Genomic DNA, 20,138 nt, shown 5'->3' on the forward strand with positions numbered 1-20,138 from the left:
GAAGAAAAGCATGTCATATTTAAAAAGCGACATTCACAAAGCGTCTCCGCGGCTCCGCTGACCTTTACACGCCTGCCGTGACTTTCTGTCCGGCTTCACTTACTCTGCCTTTAAAAACCCAACAGCTGTATGAAGAGCAGAAATATGCTTATCTCCTCCTCCTGGTAGAAGTGGGCTAATAGTACTGTAGAGTATAACTAGGCCAGAATAAAGTTAATAAATAAAATAGGATAACGTAAGAGAGCCGAAGCCTCTGAGAGTACAGTCCTACATTTTAGCTGCTCAGTATTTTTAGTTCTTCCAAAGCCTTAAAACTGTTCCATTAAGTCAATGTATTCAGCACATATTTCACCAAAAAGGCTTTAAACGTCTGAGTGTCATTTGGCGCTGTGACGTTTGAATTAAGACGTGAGTCTGGGATCCTGCTAACCTCCACTACCTACCAGGAGGCTAAGATCTTAAAATATATTAATATATAAATTTCTATATATACTATGTAGGTGTTTAATAATTAATGTTTCTTGCAAATTACACAGTTCTTGATCATCCACAGTCGGGAGCCCACCTCTACATGTTATAATCATCTTTAAAAAATCCATTAATATTCTGATAGAAATGTAGGAAATTCAAAATATTCCATTATCTGATGTAAAACTACGCAAACTGGCATCAAAAGAAAACGTTTCCAGATTAAAGGAGGATGATCAGACTCTCCGTGTTACACATCACTGCCACAAAAAAGCACCGTGGTGTCGGTTCAGTTTAATGTAAAACATGGTTCAATAACGCCAGAGCATAAAAACCAAGACAGGAGGGAGGTTCGGATCTTCAGCGGCGGGCGGCCTGCAGGATCGAGACGAGGATCGAGACGAGGATCGAGACGACTAAGGCAATGAGCTACAGACAGACCGCCTCCTGTGTTTTGGTGTTTTGGTGTTTTGGTGTTCAGAACTGCAGGAAAACACTCCGTCTGTCCCCACCAGGAGAAAATAACCAGTGTGTGTCGTCACAAATCATCAGACAGCTTGGAAAGGCAGCGGAGTTCAAATGAACAAGACAGACCAGCAGCTGGAGGACAGAGCTCCTTGTGTATCCACAGTTTATGATGGGCAATGTGACCACATTTTCAGTGTTAAATAAGGTTTTCTACAAAGATACAACATATAAAACTGTTAAATATATAACTTTAGGCTTTTGAAAATACATTTAATGCTTCTTTCCCCCAAACAGATATGACAGATTTGCTTATTTTCTCCCCCTACGCTTTGTTTCTAGTGTGAAATGGTTTGCTTGTTTCACTATAACCAGCCATGCTGACTGCATATTGTCCAAATGTAGCGTTTGAAAATGTAAATTCTGATTTAATGCATGTTCAAAATAGAGCAGTGAGTACACAAGTACAATTAGGCTGTCCCAAGAGAAATGTCACCAAGTTATACAATATCCCCTGACTTACTCTCTTGTTATACATATTTTTTGTCATTAACTTGTATACAATATTACTTTGCGCAATAAGTCACTTATATCACAATGTGTTCATTTGTTTACATGTATGTGTCACTGTGTCCAGTCAGTGGGAATAAGGGTTTGTAACTTCAGCGGTTACACAAGTCTCCGTTCCCCCTTTTTTTTCGCCTCGTCCTCCCAAACGTTGCGTCGTTGGCTTTGTTCATCTTTGGTCTGTAAAAACAAGACAAGAGTTGTGCGCCAAACGAAAAAAAACTCCAAAAGCAAACGTCTCGTGTTGTGTCTCTGGAGTCGAGCGCAGGCACAGATCCAACAGTTAGCCGTGACCCACTTTTTTTAAAATCTCTTGGAAAAAAAAAAAGTCACACTGTTAAGTCCAGTGGAATCGATATCCAAGCGCTCCAGTGTTCAGTCCCTGCTCCTGTCCGCGGCTACAGACCTCGTTTCAGCGCCGTCTGAACGGTTCAACATCGCAAAACGGGCGACGACCCCGGCCCCGACGGCGAAGGATGGGCGGATGGCTGATGATCGTACGGCGGCGGCGGCGGCGGCGGACGCTCCGCTCGGCGAGGGGGGCGATGGACGATGGGAAGCGCCGTGCCTTCTCTCTCGGGAGCGTGTGTCCTCGCCGCTGTCAGGAGACCTGGGAGGGGAGGATCGATAGAAACACAGCAGCGTTAGGAGGGAAGCGGATCAGAGCGGCAGAGAATCCATCACAGACAAACGCTACGCCTCGCTGCTGCAAACCTGAGCGCTTCTGCTGGTCTAAGCATTGTGGAGGCCGCCATCGATAAAAACGGCGAGCCCACCGCTTCACTTTCACTTTCACTTTCAAGTTTATTTTTCCATTTACATAAAAATGCATCACGAGCCAAGATAACACAGGGAAAAAAAGAACAAGGACACGTAAGAGATGTGTTAAAAAAATACGACAATATCCATTCATAAATCTATTTTATTTACGCCAATATAAATATCCGTTTTGGAGAGAACACCTGATGTTAACTGCTCAGTATTTCCAGGTCATTACATCCTCTGAATCTTATTCTTTCGTATGAAAAGGGATCCAGGCAGCTATTAATTCTGTTCAGTAATCAGTTTTACTTTCATGACATTTCTCAGCGTGTCACATTCTGTAAACGGAGGATATCTCACTGTGGAATGAAACTTCATTTACCGCTAACAACCTGATGCCATGCTGCTGATATTAAACTCTTTGACACACACACACACACACACACAGACCGGAGCGGCACACACACTCCCGGCGCGTCGGTGACGCTGCGGATATTAAGCGGCTCTGAACGGAGAGTCTTGTACCATCTGCCTGAACCACAGCTCCTGCTTAATTGGATCAAGGAATGTATGGCTTTTCTTTTTTAATTCTCCAGCCTGTGTGACGCTCATTTCCACTAATGAACTCCCCCAGTTGGCTCCGAGGTGTTGCTCCGGTCGAGTCGAGGTGTTCAGCTCCATGAGCCCAAATGTAAATTAAGCTGAAGGGACTGATTCCTGCAAGACGAACCCCAGCAGCGTCTCAGCAAGCGCTAATTCAATTAGGCTGCTGTCGCAACAGTTGTTTTTTTTCATTTATGCAAAATCCTGATATTACCGAAGTTAAAATGCGTAACCGATCTTCTCCATAGCTTTTAAAGGCAATATTTTTCTTTTTCCAGACACTGCTAGACGGCGGTTTGTCTCGGTTCTTAATGCAGCGGGTGTCGGTGAGGTCTACACTTCTCTCCGGCAATTAGCATAATGACTTGTCATGAAGAGAATCTCGGAGATTAAGTTGAAACAGAGACACTACAGCCTGGCCGAACTTGCTTTATAGGCGCTGCCTTGTAAATCCATTACAGTCGCTCCTGGCAAGTAGCAGCATCATGAAGTTAAAAGAGAAATCCATCCTGAAACACATTCACATCGAAGCGGCTCTGATCTGAGAGAGTTTTAACCAGGTTCCCCCCTGTTTTCCATTTCAAAACCTTTTCCAGACCTTAGTTTGTTGACTGAAGTTGAAGGTTTAAGAGGATGTTCAATACGTTGTGTACTGACTGTGGCTGGGCAAGACAGCAACTAGGTCACAACAGTCTACAAAGGATAACTCTTCACAACAATAAATATCGCAACTCTCCATTGAACTGAATTTGTGTTGCCTGAGTAGTGGGGGAGATTTGAAACCTATCCATCAAACTTGGTTGCTCTAGGACTCACAGTCTCTGAGGTCCAGATCATTTTAGAGAAGAAGAAGAAGAAGAAGAAGAAAGAGGAGGAGGAGGTTACTCATGTAGGTGCCTACATCATTCATGGGGGACGGCAGGTTTACTTGTTCACTTCAAATTATCAAATTTATTTTCAACACAGAGAAGCAGACCTGCCAGACTTCCTCAAATCCAAACTTTGTGGATTTGGGTAAGAAACACTCTCCTCTTACTGTCCATGTTCCCTTCAGCAAGGCAGTTAACCTCCACTGAACTGCCAGTCACCAGCAGCAGCAGACCGGTTGTACTGGGCAGCTCCCAGTGTGACTGGAGATCAGTCAAGGTTAAGAAGGCTGACTGAAAGACGGAAAGCTGAAACAAAGACAGAGTCCAGTTCTGCAGCAGGAGCGGCTTCAGTCGTTCTGAGTATCGACTGAACTGTCTGAGATGATAACAAAAGTATATATGAATTTTTCATCAGGCCGGTCTGCCTCTGGAGTGTGAAACATGCAGCTGCTTCCTGGAACAAACTCAGCCTTCAGAAATACAAAGTGACTTGATGTTTTTCCCAGGATTTGCAGATAAAGAATCGACCTTTCCTGGAACGTAGCTCAAGCTTCAATAATCATCTAACTCGGTCTCTACCAATGGGTTTCTGAAAGCCGATACCAATATTTTGAAGCAACTGATATCCAACATCTTACATTTTTTTCATTTTCATGCTAGAAAATGCTAAATGCTTTCATGCTAGGATTCAGTGTTTTCTCAGAATTCTCTTCTGAAACATTTAGAGCAGAAAAAGCCTCTGAAACATTTAGAGTATCATGGGACACTAAAACTCTCCACTGAAACCAGACTGATGAAATTCTTTTACAGATCTTTAAGGCAGGGTGCCCCCCCCCCCACTGAAACACCAAAACTCTGGGTAATAGCTGTAATCTAGGAAGTCCAGATATGATGTGTGCAAAATTTCATTGAGATTGGATAAACTTTGCAGGAGAAATAGTGAGAAATAGAGTTTGCATAAAATTCACAATGGAAACCAATATGATGGATTTGTTGTGTTTAGCCACTGAATCTGAGGGGGAAATAAAATGATTGTAGGCCTTATGGTTCTGGAGTTATTTGGCCAAAACGTAAAGTTTCTTGCCACCACAGATGGTGGCGCTATAACAAATAATTAACAAATTAACAATTAACATTAGCAAATGAGTAGTGGGGGAGATTTGAAACCTATCCACCAAATTTGGTTGCTCTAGGACTTACAATCTCTGAGGTATAGAACGTTTTAGGAAAGAAGAAGAAGGAGAAGTAGAAGTAGAAGGAGAAGAAGAAGAAGAAGAAGGTTTGAGCCCCACAGGGTTGAACCCCTAATAGAATGTGTAAAGAAAATAAAATGTCCTGTTTAAGGTTTTCCAGTCCAATATCCAATATCAGCCTGTTATATCAGTCTAACACTACATCTAATCAAAATAATCTAACAGACACTGAGGTTATTTTGCTATAGCCTAAATCACACTTCTCAACTCATGTAAAGAACAAAAGAATGTAATCAATGAAATTAATTGAATCATATATATATAATATATATTCAGTGTCCAGATTTTCCAAGGCTTTGCAGGTAAAGCATGCCACACAGAATCAACCATTTCTTCACAAACATTTTTCATAAACGTCTAACCCAAAATTAGACGATTATGAACAATTAGCAGAAACGGAAGCCATCTTGCTTTAAAGCCGCAGATCACATAGAAAACAACAGAACACGAAATGAATCCACATCCTCAAGGTGCTGAGAAGTCTGTTTTAAAAACTATACATCCAACCTGTGAATCACAGCTGGACAGTCGGGATCGTTTACACTCAGCACCTAAACAGTTGAGACATGACATGTATTTCTGAATGCACTGAGAATTGTATTAAAAAATTAAACACTGGGGAGGAGAAGGGAGAGTTCACTTCTGTCCCCTTTAAAGGAGAGCTCTCCATAATTGCTTCCAGGTGAAGACTCAGAACAAGTGCACCTTTGGGGCGGCTGGCGCTGAATTATTCATGCCTGTCTTGTACGACTGCAACAGGAATCCAAAAAGAGCCGGGAGAGTCAGACAAGGACAAGCTGGATTATACCAGGACTGTCCCACCACCCCCCCCCCACTCTTTTGGAAAAGCATCAAACATTTAATCGTCCCTAAACACTCTGGACAGAACTGATTAAACACGGAATAAGATGTATTCAACTTTTCACAGTGTGACAAATGTCTTTTCGTGTTTGCAATTTATTGCTTAAAATTGCCAATTGAAAGTTCATTGCTTTAAATTCAGCTTCCCGACACACGAAAGCTTTCAACATTTCATCTAACGGCGTTACGTGATCATTGCGGTCCGGAAAGCCGGGGGTGTAATTTGCCGTCACAAAGGTGTAATCATGCATTGCGGGGGAAAACAGAATTCATTTGTACCTTGCTGTGTTGAGCTAGCCTGCCCCGGCTGCAGCTAGCTGTTCACATGTCTGTCCTTGAAAAGTGGTTGACTTTTGCTGTCTGTCTGTCTGTCTGGGAATGCCTCCTGTCTGGTTTGTCTGTGTGCCGTCATAGGGCCTGAAATCACAGCAGAGGTACTTTGCATTCATTTTCGGTCACATGCGCAGGGACAGCAGCAAAGCCTGGGCCCTACTCAATCAAAAAAAAAAAGAAATCCAATTCTCCTTGGAGGGAAGGACAACAATTTACTTTGAATGTGAACACTGCGTTGTGCAAATTTGAATACTGAATATCCTGTAAAAATGTTCCTTTTTCAGAAAAAAAAAAAAAAAAAATGGTACAGTTGCTCTCAAAACACACAAAGCAGAACACCTTGTTTTCAGCTCATGCAGAACGCTCAGCAGCCGGGTCTGACTGAAAAGTTCCAGTAAACATTTTGAAGTATTTAAGGAATGAGGTGAAGCATGCAGGAGAGAGGAGAGGAGCAAAGGAAATACACTGTAGACAAAGAAAATCCAGACAGGACAGTGTATCGAACAGTTGGGTGTTGAAAGATTATTAGGATGGAAAATTTGACATTGACACACAAACATGGTCATTTAATCCTGTATTCAGTTTCAAAAATGTTTTGTCTTGTCACTTCTTTCTTACTTGTCAAGTGTTATCACGAATATTTATCTGTCAGTGTCTTTAAAATGTGGCAGCTCCACACTGCTATCAAGATGTCATTTCATACAAAACCATAAAAACAAGTTGCTTTGTATTGGAAACAACTGAGATTTTTTTCCACTTATTTTAAGAAACATGAACATTAAAATGGACATTTTCTGCAGAATGTTTGGTTCAAACAGCTACAGTAGCTTGTCTCTTTTTATAGCTCGTGTCTGCGGAAGAAAAGTTAAAGACCCTAAAGATAAACCCGACCGGTAGCCATGTTGCAAATCATGCAAAACAGCAGTCCAGAGGGAATAGCATCAAAGCCTGCAGCAACTAAATAAAGAAGCAACATTTTTAAGGAGTGATGTATGCTTATTGCAAATACCAAGAACTTTCTATTGAAGGACAAAGCCTTTTTTTTGTTTTTAAATAGCGCAGCAGCAGCAGTAGTTAGTAGTCTTAGTCGGTGTAACAGTAATAGTAGCAGTCATATCAGTTGTGATCATATTGTCTTGATGAATCCTGGACAGACCGGCTCTCACCACCTCTCCTCTAACATCACTCTGTCCTGAGGCTCATTAAGGTTCAACAGCACAAAGGGACAGTGGGATCAGATCAGACGGATGTCAAATGAACAAGCAGGTAATTGGTGATAAGCGGCGACCAGCTTGGCTCTTAGAGAAGGCGTGGCGGTCACATCACGTTTTGTCCTTTCAGTCTGTGGCTTCAATCAGGAAACTGAACTCCTGGCACAGTGAACAGGTTTCTTTAGGCTGGATATTCATTTATAGACTCAGAGCTGACAAGACAGAGAAACTAGGCTGCAGAGCAAGCCAAGGATGGGTGTGGATTTTTAACACATCTGTGTGTCTTCTTTGGGACAACACACACTTGTGTTACTTTTCAATACAACATATGTTAATAACAATACATGTGTTGTTATCTTATATCTTGTGTTGACAAGTAACACAAGTGTGTGAGGTTTGAAACAAAGAATTTAGTAGAATCAAGAGTCATTTTCTTGATAGCAGTGCAGTGATCTGCTTCATGGTACATTTCCACAGGATCCGTCATTTCCACGCTTCCCATTCATTTTCTATGTAAGCAGCCGTGCAATGCATTCTGGGAGCGCCGTGGTGCATTTTGAGAGACGGGGCGTCACGTTGGCCGCTCCACATTTGCATAAAGTTGGGGTCTAGGCTACTTTATGTAAATCAGGGGCGTCCAGCGCGACTCGCCGCCTCTGGAAACTCCCGAAACTCGCGTACAAACTTTTAAACTAACCGTTGTCGATCTAAAATGAAGACAGATTCAGCAGCTGCAGCTTATTTCTCGCCTCAAATGTTTTCAGAAACACATTCCGGTGAACTATTTTCGTAATATAAGAGAAAGTCTGCAAATGAGCCGCCATGTTTTTCCAGTTTGAAATCCGGGGGCAGACGGCCCAGTGATGAGTGACAGCGTTCGTCCAATCAGGTGCAGCAAGGAACCAATATGGAAGCATGTCTATCAAGCGTCTGATACAGGGAAGCAGTGAAATGATGCTCCTGTGAAAACGTACCATTATTCTGACTGCTTTCAACAGACTGACACTCATTTCTAGAAAACCCCTGAAACAAGTGAAGCTGCTTTGGAAACAAGTGGAGTTATCTCTCCTCACTGCAGAATGTTTCTCTTGGTTTAGGAAAAATAAGATTATGAGACTAAATGACTTGTTAAGATTGACGTTTTTTGCATTGCACTACTTCTGCTGTGGAATGGCCCAGTGCATTTTGGGTATGTGAGTCAATTCAATGGAGTCATCTCCACTAATCAGAGGCAATGTAACACTAGAGTCGGGTGTGAAGTTAGCGCTACCTATCAGACGGAATGTATGAACGGTGAAAGTCACTGCCGGCTCATCTGGGGCCAGTTGCATAAAGATAGACCTGGTCTTAGACTTAAATGTGACCTTAAGTGAAACTTGCTATAGACATTTATATTTACCTGTTCCTACTACTTCTTGGTTGTTGTAGATCTCTAATGTTTTGTTTCTGTCTCTAAAGACTCTCTCTCTTCTTCAGGCTCTTCCCAAAAACCAAAGATTTGCCATCTTGTCTGAAACAGCTTCAGTATTTAAACGTCCCGCTCTGACAGTTAGGCCGACTCGTTGCCATAACAACAAAGTTCGTAACTCAAGATTAGCCGGGGGGAAGGTGGCTAACATTCCTACCTCAAAATAAGTCAGTTGTAATATTTAAGTAACAGACAGTCTTAATTAGACTATTCCAACCTGAGAATCTAAGACCAGTCTAAGGCTTAGACTAGTCTTAAACTAGCTTTATGCAACTGGCCCCTGGCTTGATCCAAGATGGCGGAGCAGCAGTGAAAAGAGCCAACTACAGCTTGATGTTGATCCATTAGATGATGTAACTGAGACACAAATCTATATAGCTGAGTTACAACCAAGGCAATTATTCATATCATGAATTCCCCCCCGCAACCCCTCTGTTTTGTGAAACACATTCATACAGGATAATGAGATTCAGTGTGCCGGATGCATTCGGATCAAGTCACGATTTCGCAATTCGTCATTTTCCTGATTTAGCAAAACAAGACTTTGGAAGTTTGCGCTGAAAATGCGTCTGAGACCTTCCTCCATAGATTCCACTGCTGCCTCCATTTTTCATGACTGGAGGAAGATGGAAATCTCATGTCTAGAGGAAGACAAAAACAAATTACAGCTGAAAACACTGAGAGTTAGTATAGTCAGAGGACTGTTGTCTTCAGCAATAACACAGCAGGTGATTTGCACTGGAATTTCTAGTTTACAGTAATCCCATGTGATTCTGCCATGTCAGTAATTTGTAATCTGGATGTAGCTGTATTCTGAGAAGCGGGTTGTGATTTAGCGTTGTGACCTTTGTGTCTGAGCAGCGGTTTGAGTCGTAACACTTTGGCAGTGAGTCAGTTTGGCTCTTTGCATTAAGAGTTGAGCACAGTGAAACTCTGTTGCGAAAATTGGGCCAAAGCGATCGTAAAAAAAAAAAACTGTAAAATCCCCAATGATCTCCGCAATTATTACAAATCACTGGCCGTCCCCAGGTGATATTAGTCCAGTGCGAACAGGACTAATCTGCACTTTCCTCAGCTTCAGATGTGTGTGTGTGTGTGTGTGTGTGTGTGTGTGTGTTGTGTCACTCTGCTGAGACTCCGCTTCAAAGCCTCCCTGCCTTCCCGGCCGAACCGCTACTTCCAAACCAGACCTGCTGTTTTGTTTGGCATTAGATGAGCAGCTGTCCTGCCGTGGCGATCGGAGTTAAACCTGCACTCTGATTGGCTCCGCTAAAGCCCCGACGGCCCAATGGGATCAATTACAGGAAGAGGATGAGCCCGCAGCGCCTGTCATGCGCTCTTCTCTGTGCTGTTTTCTCCTCTCCCCCAGGCGGGAACGCTTTTTAACTCATTGCTGGGTGTCTGAGCCGCACATAACGCACACTGACATGAACGCAGCGTGTATATCCAGAACATATGTTATGGAAAAATGCAGCATTAGACAGACAGCTGAGTGTGAGTTCAGACAGACAGATGGACGATGAGCCATGCAGTCCGCAGAATATTTGGAGAGACTGTAGAGCGCAGACTGGAATCCTTATGAAGTTAGTACAGCACCTGCATGCCAAAGACCTGCAGATATACAGCACATGACACTAGAGATGTTCCGATACCATTTTTTCCTTCCCGATACCGATTCCAATACCTGAACTTGCGTATCGGCCGACACCGAGTACCGATCCGAAACCGGTGCGTTAAAAAAATGTATATATATTATTATTAGTTTTTTAACAGCTGTATACTACTAACCCTGTATGGATGTGATATGATTGCTATCATTGTTGTATGGCCTGGCTCAGGTTAAACCCTTTGTAAAACATGAACAAATACATACAGAGAATGAATGCCATAGAACTTTCTTTTATTATCTAGTTTGACAGCCGGTCATAACTGAAAAAGAACATAAATAAATAAATCTAGGAATAAATAACAATTCCTTTAAATTGTCCTTTAAATTATTGCCAAATTGCTGACATTTCGCTAGCTCTGAGTAACGTTACACTCTCCGCTAGCACCGCATGTGTTGTTGTTTGCCTGTGTAGCGTAAATGAGCGATCATCACGTGATAAATTACCGGAAATCAATTCTTCTTCGCTGCTCTAAAACAGTAGTGCTGTGTAGGCTACTGTTTTAGAGCGGTGAAGAAGAATTGATTTCCGGGAAAACAGTTTTATCTGGGTGAAACTACTTTAAAGTTTATTTTTTCCGGGGCTAATAAATTACATGATATCGGATTGGTGCATAGACTCGCGTACTCGCTGATACCCGATCCAGCATTTTAGGCTGTATCGGAGGCATTTCTGATACTGGTATCGGTATCGGAACAACTCTACATGACACACACACACACACACACACACACACACACACATACATAATACATACATACAAACATATATATGCATACACACAACGTCAAACACAACATCAAACACAAACACACACACACACACACGCTTGACCCAGATGCTCCTTTCCTCCTACAGTTGCAGTGATTATTCTTGTAATCGAGTCAATTCATCAATTTCAAACATCCATTGATTGATTGATCCCAGTAGTCCAGCAGTATTGGGATCACTGGAGGTTTTACAGTTGGAATTTGATTTATTCTACGTGCTGCTACTGGAGGTCATCTGAGATCGAGGCAGGAACTTCAAAACTACCTTCAGTGCTGGTCAGACTGGGCCTGATTGGTGTTTGGTTGGAGTGAAAACCATCAGGCTCTCGGCCCTGCGTGGCTCATGGTTGCCTCTCCTCGGCTTAGACAAATTTGAGACTGTCCTCCCCCAAAAAACGTTCCCATAGGTCGTTTGTAGAAGCAGCTTATTACGACCTATAGTTACGTTTTAAAGTTAAGCGGCCTCTAGCGGTCGTGTAAATAATGACAATGTGCTGCGTTGGTCCGCTGTTTTAGTTGCCTAACCATAACCCAAGTTGTTTTATTTGCCTAAACTTTACCATAACCTTAACCTATTTTTGTGAGATCACGTTGGAAACGCTCCTGTGGGTCGTATTAGAGGGGAGGAACAAACCACCTATGTGGTCGTATGGGTTGGAGGACTTTTTGTGCTAAATATCTGAAACACCCAAGTTCAAGAACGGTCACACAATAATCTAAAGACATTTCTTACCTTATTTACTTAATTTAGTGAAATACTTATGCAGACTGATGTAGACCAATACAGTCTTCCACTTTCTATCCTTTTTGTGTCTTGTTCTTTTTTGTGTAATTGTCTTGTATTGTTTGTTATGGACCTATTTTTAAGATGAGTCTTAATAAAGTTTAAATTGCATTGAATTGAACTGAATTGAATATAAGCAGAGGCAGAGTCGTGCCGGTCTGATCTGTTGGTTTAACAGCAGGTAGACCGGCAGGCAGGTGAATCTGAGGGTCTGAGGACAGAACTGATGACAAGCCTGTCTGACAGCCACACAAACATTCACTGCTCACTCTCCATATGAAATAAATATAATGCTTTTTAAATAAATAATGGCTCCACAGAGAGCTTTGTGGACTGTGTGTGTGTTTTATTTGATGTTGCCAGCTTGGGTATATTTCCATATTTCCATTGTTTAGCATGTCTGTGATGAAAAGCTGGTGAACTGCACCGTGGCCGGAGTGTGTTTACCGAGGCGGAATGAAAAATACACAGAAATAACAACAGAGCTGTGTTTGAGTATTTATTATATACTGTAGTAAAGATACTGGGACTGAAGCAAATACAGTCTGGGTGAGAAGCCTGATGAGTCCTGATCAACTGGTTTTCATAAGCAAGGAAATAAAGGCTTTACAGTTCCATCACCAGCCAGCTGTGTCTCCATGATGGAGGAACATTATAGAATCATCTGTTAGTTAATAAAGTGGGTAACACTTTACAATAAGGGTCACTAAGTTAAAGGTTAGTTAATGCTTAATAAGGGTTAGTTGATGCTTAATAAGGGTCAGTTAATGCTTAATAAGCATTAACTGCATTAACTGCATTAAATGCTTAATAAGCATTAACTATCCCTTAATTAACAGTTAACTAATGTGTAATTTACTAATGGTGTTCATGTTAACTAAGGTATTAATTTATACATTATTTAATAGTTAAGATAGGCTAAGATGACTATTAAATAATGTATAAATTAATACCTTAGTTAACATGAACACCATTAGAAAATGATTACCAGACACATTAGTTAACTGTTAATTAAGGGTTAGTTAATGCTTATTAAGCATTAGCTAACCCTTAACTTAGTGACCCTTATTGTGTAAAGTGTTACCATAAAGGGTAAATCTGTACCAAGCAGCTAGAAACAGACAACTCTTAATGCAAACAGCTGAGTCAGCTTGTTGTGGTGTGGCTGTAGATCCATTCAGTAACGTTCTCAGTAAAAGTGAATAGTGTGATAAGGTGGATTTGTTTCCAAATGTAGGTTACTGTGACACAGTAAACTGTCTTGTCTTTAGCCCTAGTCTCTACTCCAAAACAGCAGAGAAATGAAGCGTGTCTGTTCAGTTCTGTTGAGACGGACTAGCAGGAAGTTCTAGTCGGCAGCAGGTCTCCAGACAGGAGCCTGGACCGTGTTTCCAGCTTTATTCGCTGTGATACAGGAAACATACGAAGCCTAGAGTATGATGAAACGTATCTGACTCACCAATTCTGATAGAGGTTTTTTTCTGCTGCTTTTCTTAGAGGCAGAAACCTGCTCCATCAGGCTGACATCTGTTAAAAAACTTGTCAGGTTTGGATTTTATTTTATTTTTTTAAATCTCTTCTTTAGCTTGCTTTAGTCGTTTGTTTTCTTTTCTTGCATTTCTGTCCAGCTTTGTACGTCTTTCCACATTTCAGCAGAAAACAGCTTGGAAAAAATCTGTCGCGATAGCTTAGAACTAATACCACTGGTTGTTAATTTTGCGGGACATTTGTCGAGAAAATAATTGTCTGGGCATGGATCCTGCTGCGCTGAAAACAGGAAGACATGAATATCCAAACAACAAACAAAGCAACACTGAAATGTTAGAAAAATATCTATATATATCATATACAAACAAACAACTTGCCTGATTAAATTATTAATATCCCATATCACATAGCCTGTTTATTGTCTACAATAAGAGCTTCTATACTGTTTCCATATGCAGGACTTATATGGCTGCTATGCCAATTAGGAGTAAATATAGCTAGAACTACTGCTATATTTCTTTGAATGATTTAGAAAATCAAGCAGCAGTTTCTACAGACAGTGGCTCCAGGAAAATGTGGGACAGTGTTGCTGGTTTTTGTATAAGCTAAAACGGCTGTCAACTAACGCCTCTGCCTTTTCCTGTATGATGATGATGATGATGATGATGATGATGACGATACTGCTACTAGTAATGATAACAGCACTTGTACAGCTCATTTCTTAACAAAGTTACAAACTACGGTAAAATAAAAAAGGAACAAAACAAACACATCAGCAGCCAGCAATAATACAAGGACGACTCCATTAAGGCCTATAGCTCGTTAACGCCCACTCAGCAAATTTAAAAAACCACATTGAACTCACAACAAACAAATTAGCAGCAGCACCGCGGCATAATGAGCAAAAAACAAGTTATCGTCTAAATGCAAGTTTCTTAAAATGGAGTCATCACTTGTGTGTCCCGGAAGGAGACGATGTCCTCCCCACGGCAAAGTTAGAAGAATCCCTTCGGGGGGAAAAAAGTCATATTCAGAAAAAAATCAGTGACAGAGACGATGGGAGCAGACAGCGGCTGGAGTGTCTGTGACAAGATTATACTGAACACTCGACAGCAGCAGATGAGCTTTATCATGCCATTAGCACACATCACATCACTTTAATACACACCGCTGCCCTCACGCTCTTGATTAAAGCATGGTAGAACGGAATACAGGCGGTGTGAACGGCTGCATTATGATAGCTAATTTGTGTGTGTGTTGGGTGCAATCTATAGTGTTATCTGCCATTTCCGTGATAAACACGCTAGTTGGAGTAAATTGGAAAGCGTACGGTCTTGCTTTTGCTCGGGAGCGAACATAATTGCTTTTTGATAAATAGTGGCCGCCGATGAGTGTGTTTTGAGAGCAGCACAATCAGCTCAATTTGTATTTATTTCAGTTCCATGGCAAAACAAGCAAGAAATTGTCTCATTAATATTGCAAGACAAACTGTGGTGTAGCTCCTTTAAAATATTAAAGAATGCTGTAAAATCCTCTCGTAATATTCCGGGAGACTATAGATATTTAAAATACTCCCCGCTGCCAATAGTAGCAGATTACACTCCCATTGTTAAACGGTGCGATGTGTTGGCAGGACGCCCAAGGTGATGCGACCGCTCCGTCTGCCTCTCTCTCTCTCCCTCTCATCATCCTCTCCTCTCTTCCTCTCCTCTCCTCTCCTCTCACTTCACCCCGCTACCTTTCGGCTCGTCTCCAAGCTCGCACCAGCAGACGGATTCACCAGCCATCGAGATTCAACAGCCGTTTTTCTCCTGCTGGCTAATTTGCCTGAAACATGGCGGCGGGTAACAACCGCGTATTCACCCTGGCAGAGAGCGTGGTATATGCAAAGTACGAGGAATTATTTTTTGTTTTTAAGGAGCTCCACGCAAAAAACAAGATCCGCCGCTAATGAATGGCAGGAGATATGATTGCCTTGCTGTAAGGCAAATTAAATCAAGGGGACGCAGCGCTGCCGTGAGACAGCGAGTGGGCGTACCGACACGCAACTCTGCCGTGTTTACAAGGAAGTGGGATCCGTGTTCATTAAAACCTGGGTCAAGCAGAACGTGGATGAGTGGAGCGCATTATGCAAAATTAGCCCAGAGAAAATGAGCTGACAAGCCTATAAGGATGTATGGAAAGTGTAGGATGTTTGTTAATTGGTGATATCTAAGAGGTTTGCCTGTGTTTTTGATACACGTACAACGCATTTGACTTTCACGCAGTATAGTGTCTTCTTTAAAGATTGATGAGAGCCTTTAAAAGGATATTGCTGTTGTTACATGGCTCCTTTATGGTCTAATAAAAGAGGGTATTTTCTATGCGACTCTCTCCCCTCCTCCTCCTCTTAAGCCGCTGTATTGTCGGCTCTAATCTGAACATCAAACCCACGGCGGAGCTCAGGTTAAACACTCAGCTGCTTGGTGTTTAATGACCTTGTCTCTGAAGCAAACTCCTCTCTCCTCCTCTGACAACGAGGCCAACGAACCAGCGGGGAGCGGGAGACCAGACGTGTCCATCCATCCTCAGCCTCTAACTAAACTCAAGTCTGTCTGTTACACCGTGTGCATGTTTGGTATTCATTTTTTTGTCTGACTGATGACTGAAACCTGGAAATGTCAGATGCCGACAACTCAACTAAACTGCTTGTCATTTCTCTTCCTCCGTCTCTGTAAAAACCCAGCAGACATGACAGTGCAGCTTAATACTGGAGAAATAAGGTAACTAGGTGCCATTCACTGACTGAATTGGGGTAATTAAAGCTGCTATATGTGTGGAGTATTTACCTAAATACAGTTTATCATTCTCAAATTAGTTTTGACAACATAGTATAATGGCTGTAGAAAAATGAGACCATCGGCAAGAAAATTGTTGTTTTCTGTGTTTATTCTATTTGTCCCTGAGTGTGATTTCCCGTGAATTGTGTAGGATTGACTTGCGGCTCAAAGGAAGTGCCTCAACCAAAACAGGAAGAGGACTGCCTCACTTTGAATGAACAGAGTGAAGCTATTCAACATGGCGCCCAACAAGCTCCCAACAGCTGTTCCCTCTTCAATAAAATGTAAAAAGAAGCGTTTGGGGGATCGTTTACGTTTTCCAGCAGCAGTTAGCTTGTCAATATGAAGATTTTGTCTTTGTCCACTTTGAACCAAAGACTCACTCAAATTCCTATAATAAATTGGCTAATGGTACAGCGCTGATGTTAGAAACACTAAGAAAACTCATGCATTAGCTAAATAGCTACGGCATTGATGAGCTAACATGATCCAGCTACATTGTCTTTGCGACAGTGATATAAAACATTACCGCTAACGGACTGAAGGGGTCACCAGAGTCATCACATTTCAAATTCTACTGGTAACAGCTTTAAAAGGATAAGTTCAGCGATTTTGGATCTATATATAACTAGAAGGGCACTCAGAGAGCGTAGACCTCCGCCAAGGTTCGTGATATTATTGCTTGTTCGTGAGTCGGATCCGGATCCGCTCCGAAATTTAATGGGTTCTTCCTTGGCCCATGCTACACCCTTCCACAAAAAAATGAAAAATCGGGCCAGTAGTTTTTCCGTAATCCTGCTAACAAACAAACAAACAAACAAACGGCACCGAAAACATAACCTCCTTTTGGAGGTAATGAGTCTCTTCCTCCCTGTAGTTCTTAGACCCACAGACAGTATTGTCTCCAGTCAGCTGTCAGATGAAGCAGCGAGCTCCGCTGCCTCTTGCTGCAACAGTCTGAGTCCAAACTGTTTTTCAAAATATCTCCAAAAAATCCAGTCTGTGAAAACGATACGGAGAGCGACCGACGTATTTCTCTCCACGGCCTGGAAAGCAGCAGCACCGACCGTTTCCACTCAGCGGATCGTCTTTTACCGAACTCTACTGTTTACAATCTGACCCGACCTTCCAGAACTAGATCACTCTGCCAGGAACCGCCTTTCACCCCACAGCGGTCTGTGCTGCGGCAGAGGAAAATAGTTCTGCGATTTCCTGATTAGTGAAAGTTGTGTAACGGGGGAACTGAGTCTGTTTCCTCTCAACTCTGTGGAGACACAAACGGCTTTTTGGAGATATTCTGACAAACAGTTTGGACTCGTTGCAGCAAGAGGCAGCAGAGCTCGCTGCTTCAACTGACAGCTGACAAATTGGACCCACAGACAATACTGTCTGTGGGTCCAACAGCTACAGGGATGAAAGAGACCATATAGGTCCAAAATCGCAGAACTTATCCTTTAAGGGAAGTAGTACACTGAATGTGTAAAACAAAAGTACAATTGAAATGAACACAGTGGGAACACATACTCACTGAGTTTATTTTGACAACAAACTAAACCAAACTGGGTGGCAAACTGGCGCCAGGAGCCAAATATGGAACTATTTCACTTCAGAACAAAGACGGACAGCCAGACAAGATTGAAACCCCAGAGGAAACGTTCCTGCAGAGCTGTCAGGTCAGATGACTTAGCAAAGCATCTCAGTGATTTTTATACAACATCACTGCCCAGTTTTCTTCAAGTTCTGATATATTTATTTTGTTGGTTGTTCTCATTGCAGAGTTGAATATTTATGAAGTTATTTAAGTTCTTGATGTTGACTTTGTGGCGCTTTCTGGTGGTTTTGGTTAAAATAAATCCCAGCGGTTGTTCTGTGACATTGCTTGATGTTTTCTTGTTCGCTGTGCTTCAGAAATTAAACTGACCGTATTGGTATCAAAGTCAAAACTCTGGTATCATGACACCCAGGATAAATAAAGGTTAAACAGAAAAGTGTTTAGAGACGTCCAACTACAAGATGTTATGAGTCAACATACAAACAGAAAGTCACTGATTACAATAGCAAGGTTTCTGCAGCGCTTATGTAACACTGTTTACTACTAGGGCACGGGAGATGAAATTATGGAGTCAAATGTATTCCAAATACAACATCAAAATTCATGAGTTTTTGCTGTAGTCAGCTAAGGTGAGGGCTTAGCTTCTGTGAGTCTATTTGTTGGTTTGGACTGGAATAAGCATGTTTGTTTATCCCCGCTAAAGCTGTATCATTAAGGACATCAATTATTCATGCGGCCCTTTGCCAGAAAAGACACAGCGAGCTGGTCATTATCCACCGGCGGCCAAGTCACATATAATTTCTTAAAGTTCAATTTATGGCATTAAATACAGTTATAAGTGAAGAGTTTCATGTCCATAACACATTTATGCATTTTGGAAAAACAAATGTTTCTTGGTGTTCATTGCTGAATATTTTAAAAACCAACATGATGGCTCTCATAAATGAATAGATGTGAAACCCTGGAGAAAATTACATATATTTTAAGGACGAAATATGACTACTTTCTGAAAATGTGTCAGCCTTACATTGACTACATTGAAACCCTGCCTTTTTCAACAATAGAAACGTGTAACACGGATATGATGTAGTGATTCTGTTCAAATTATCTCTCATGAAATTGGTCTAAAATGTCTCTACCTTGTATTTTTTTTTTATTCAGTGTTATGTTTGCTTATATATATAGATATATATGCTTTAAAATGTCACTATTTTGTGGCTCAATATCAGACCTTTACTTTCATGCCACCAAACATTTTGTCTAAGTAGGTGTCACATTTTCGTTTTTCAAAATGCTGGATATCACATTTTGGAATAAGGTTTTCAATTACAGCATCATATACTCTCATACAGTCAGCGTCATGCAGAGACACTGACTACGTTTACATGGACTGCAATAATCCGACTATTGACCTTATTCTAAATAAGACAATATTTCGATTAAGGTGTTTACATGAGTTTCTTATAGAATATTCCATTCATATTCCCGTTTACATGCTACAGAGCAGAGTCCCATTAATGACGCCCACATTACGTCCCTACGTCCGAGTTTCCCTCCGGAATTTAACCTGAAACCCTTTCTGTCATGTTACTACTGTGGTAGGGACAAAATGTGGGGGCTTTCTTTTTACCGGTGGCAATCATCTTTTCTTCTGTAAACACGTTGCGCAACACTCGCTGGAAGCTAGAGCATGCGTCGTCAAGCAGTTGGATTGCCGTACGTGTCGCAAAATGCTGCGAAAACACCGAAAGGACGTCATAGAGCGATTAACGGAATAGTTCACCCAAAAATGAAAATTCTGTCATCATCTCCTCCCCCTCATGCCACTTGAAACACAGGTGAAGTTTGTCCATATAACACACAGGGAGGCTGCAGCACAACTCCATAGCAGCCTTCTCCAAAACAACTGAAGTCAGTGGGGACCAGTTCTTCAGAGTTCCAAAAAGACCCACAGTATATTTACACCATCATTTAGTGCAAAAACTACAGCTGATTGATTTGCAACAAATAATGGTGTACAGGTCTTTCTATTCACAGTGTGATTGTTTGGCTGTTTTTGTTTTGGAGCTCTAAAGAACAGCAGCCAGTTGCACCAGCTGAACTTAAGTTCTAACGTAGGCTAGTTTGAACGTAAAGTCTCTCTAAGTCCGAGTTTACGCATTACTAAAATTTTTACGGTTGCACCAACTGAAATAGTT

At 41.7% G+C, this 20,138-nt stretch overlaps 1 protein-coding gene across 1 annotated transcript in view; it reads right to left on the reverse strand.

The window, feature by feature from the left end:
* Nucleotides 1-1,978: 1,978 nt before the first annotated feature.
* Nucleotides 1,979-20,138, reverse strand: part of LOC139661967 (chemokine-like protein TAFA-5) — a 94,278-nt gene continuing 76,118 nt past the window's right edge. The window contains exon 4 of the mRNA XM_071540557.1: nt 1,979-2,110. Within this exon, the coding sequence (XP_071396658.1) occupies nt 2,102-2,110 (9 nt within the window). The 3' untranslated portion in view covers nt 1,979-2,101. The remainder of the gene's footprint in view (nt 2,111-20,138) is intronic.

The sequence above is a fragment of the Centroberyx affinis genome, unplaced genomic scaffold (assembly GCF_046629955.1).
Source record: "Centroberyx affinis isolate AG114_WGS23_722 - 3 ecotype Tasmania unplaced genomic scaffold, CSIRO-AGI_Caff_v1 ptg003685l_1, whole genome shotgun sequence".
Classification (NCBI taxonomy): domain Eukaryota; kingdom Metazoa; phylum Chordata; class Actinopteri; order Beryciformes; family Berycidae; genus Centroberyx; species Centroberyx affinis.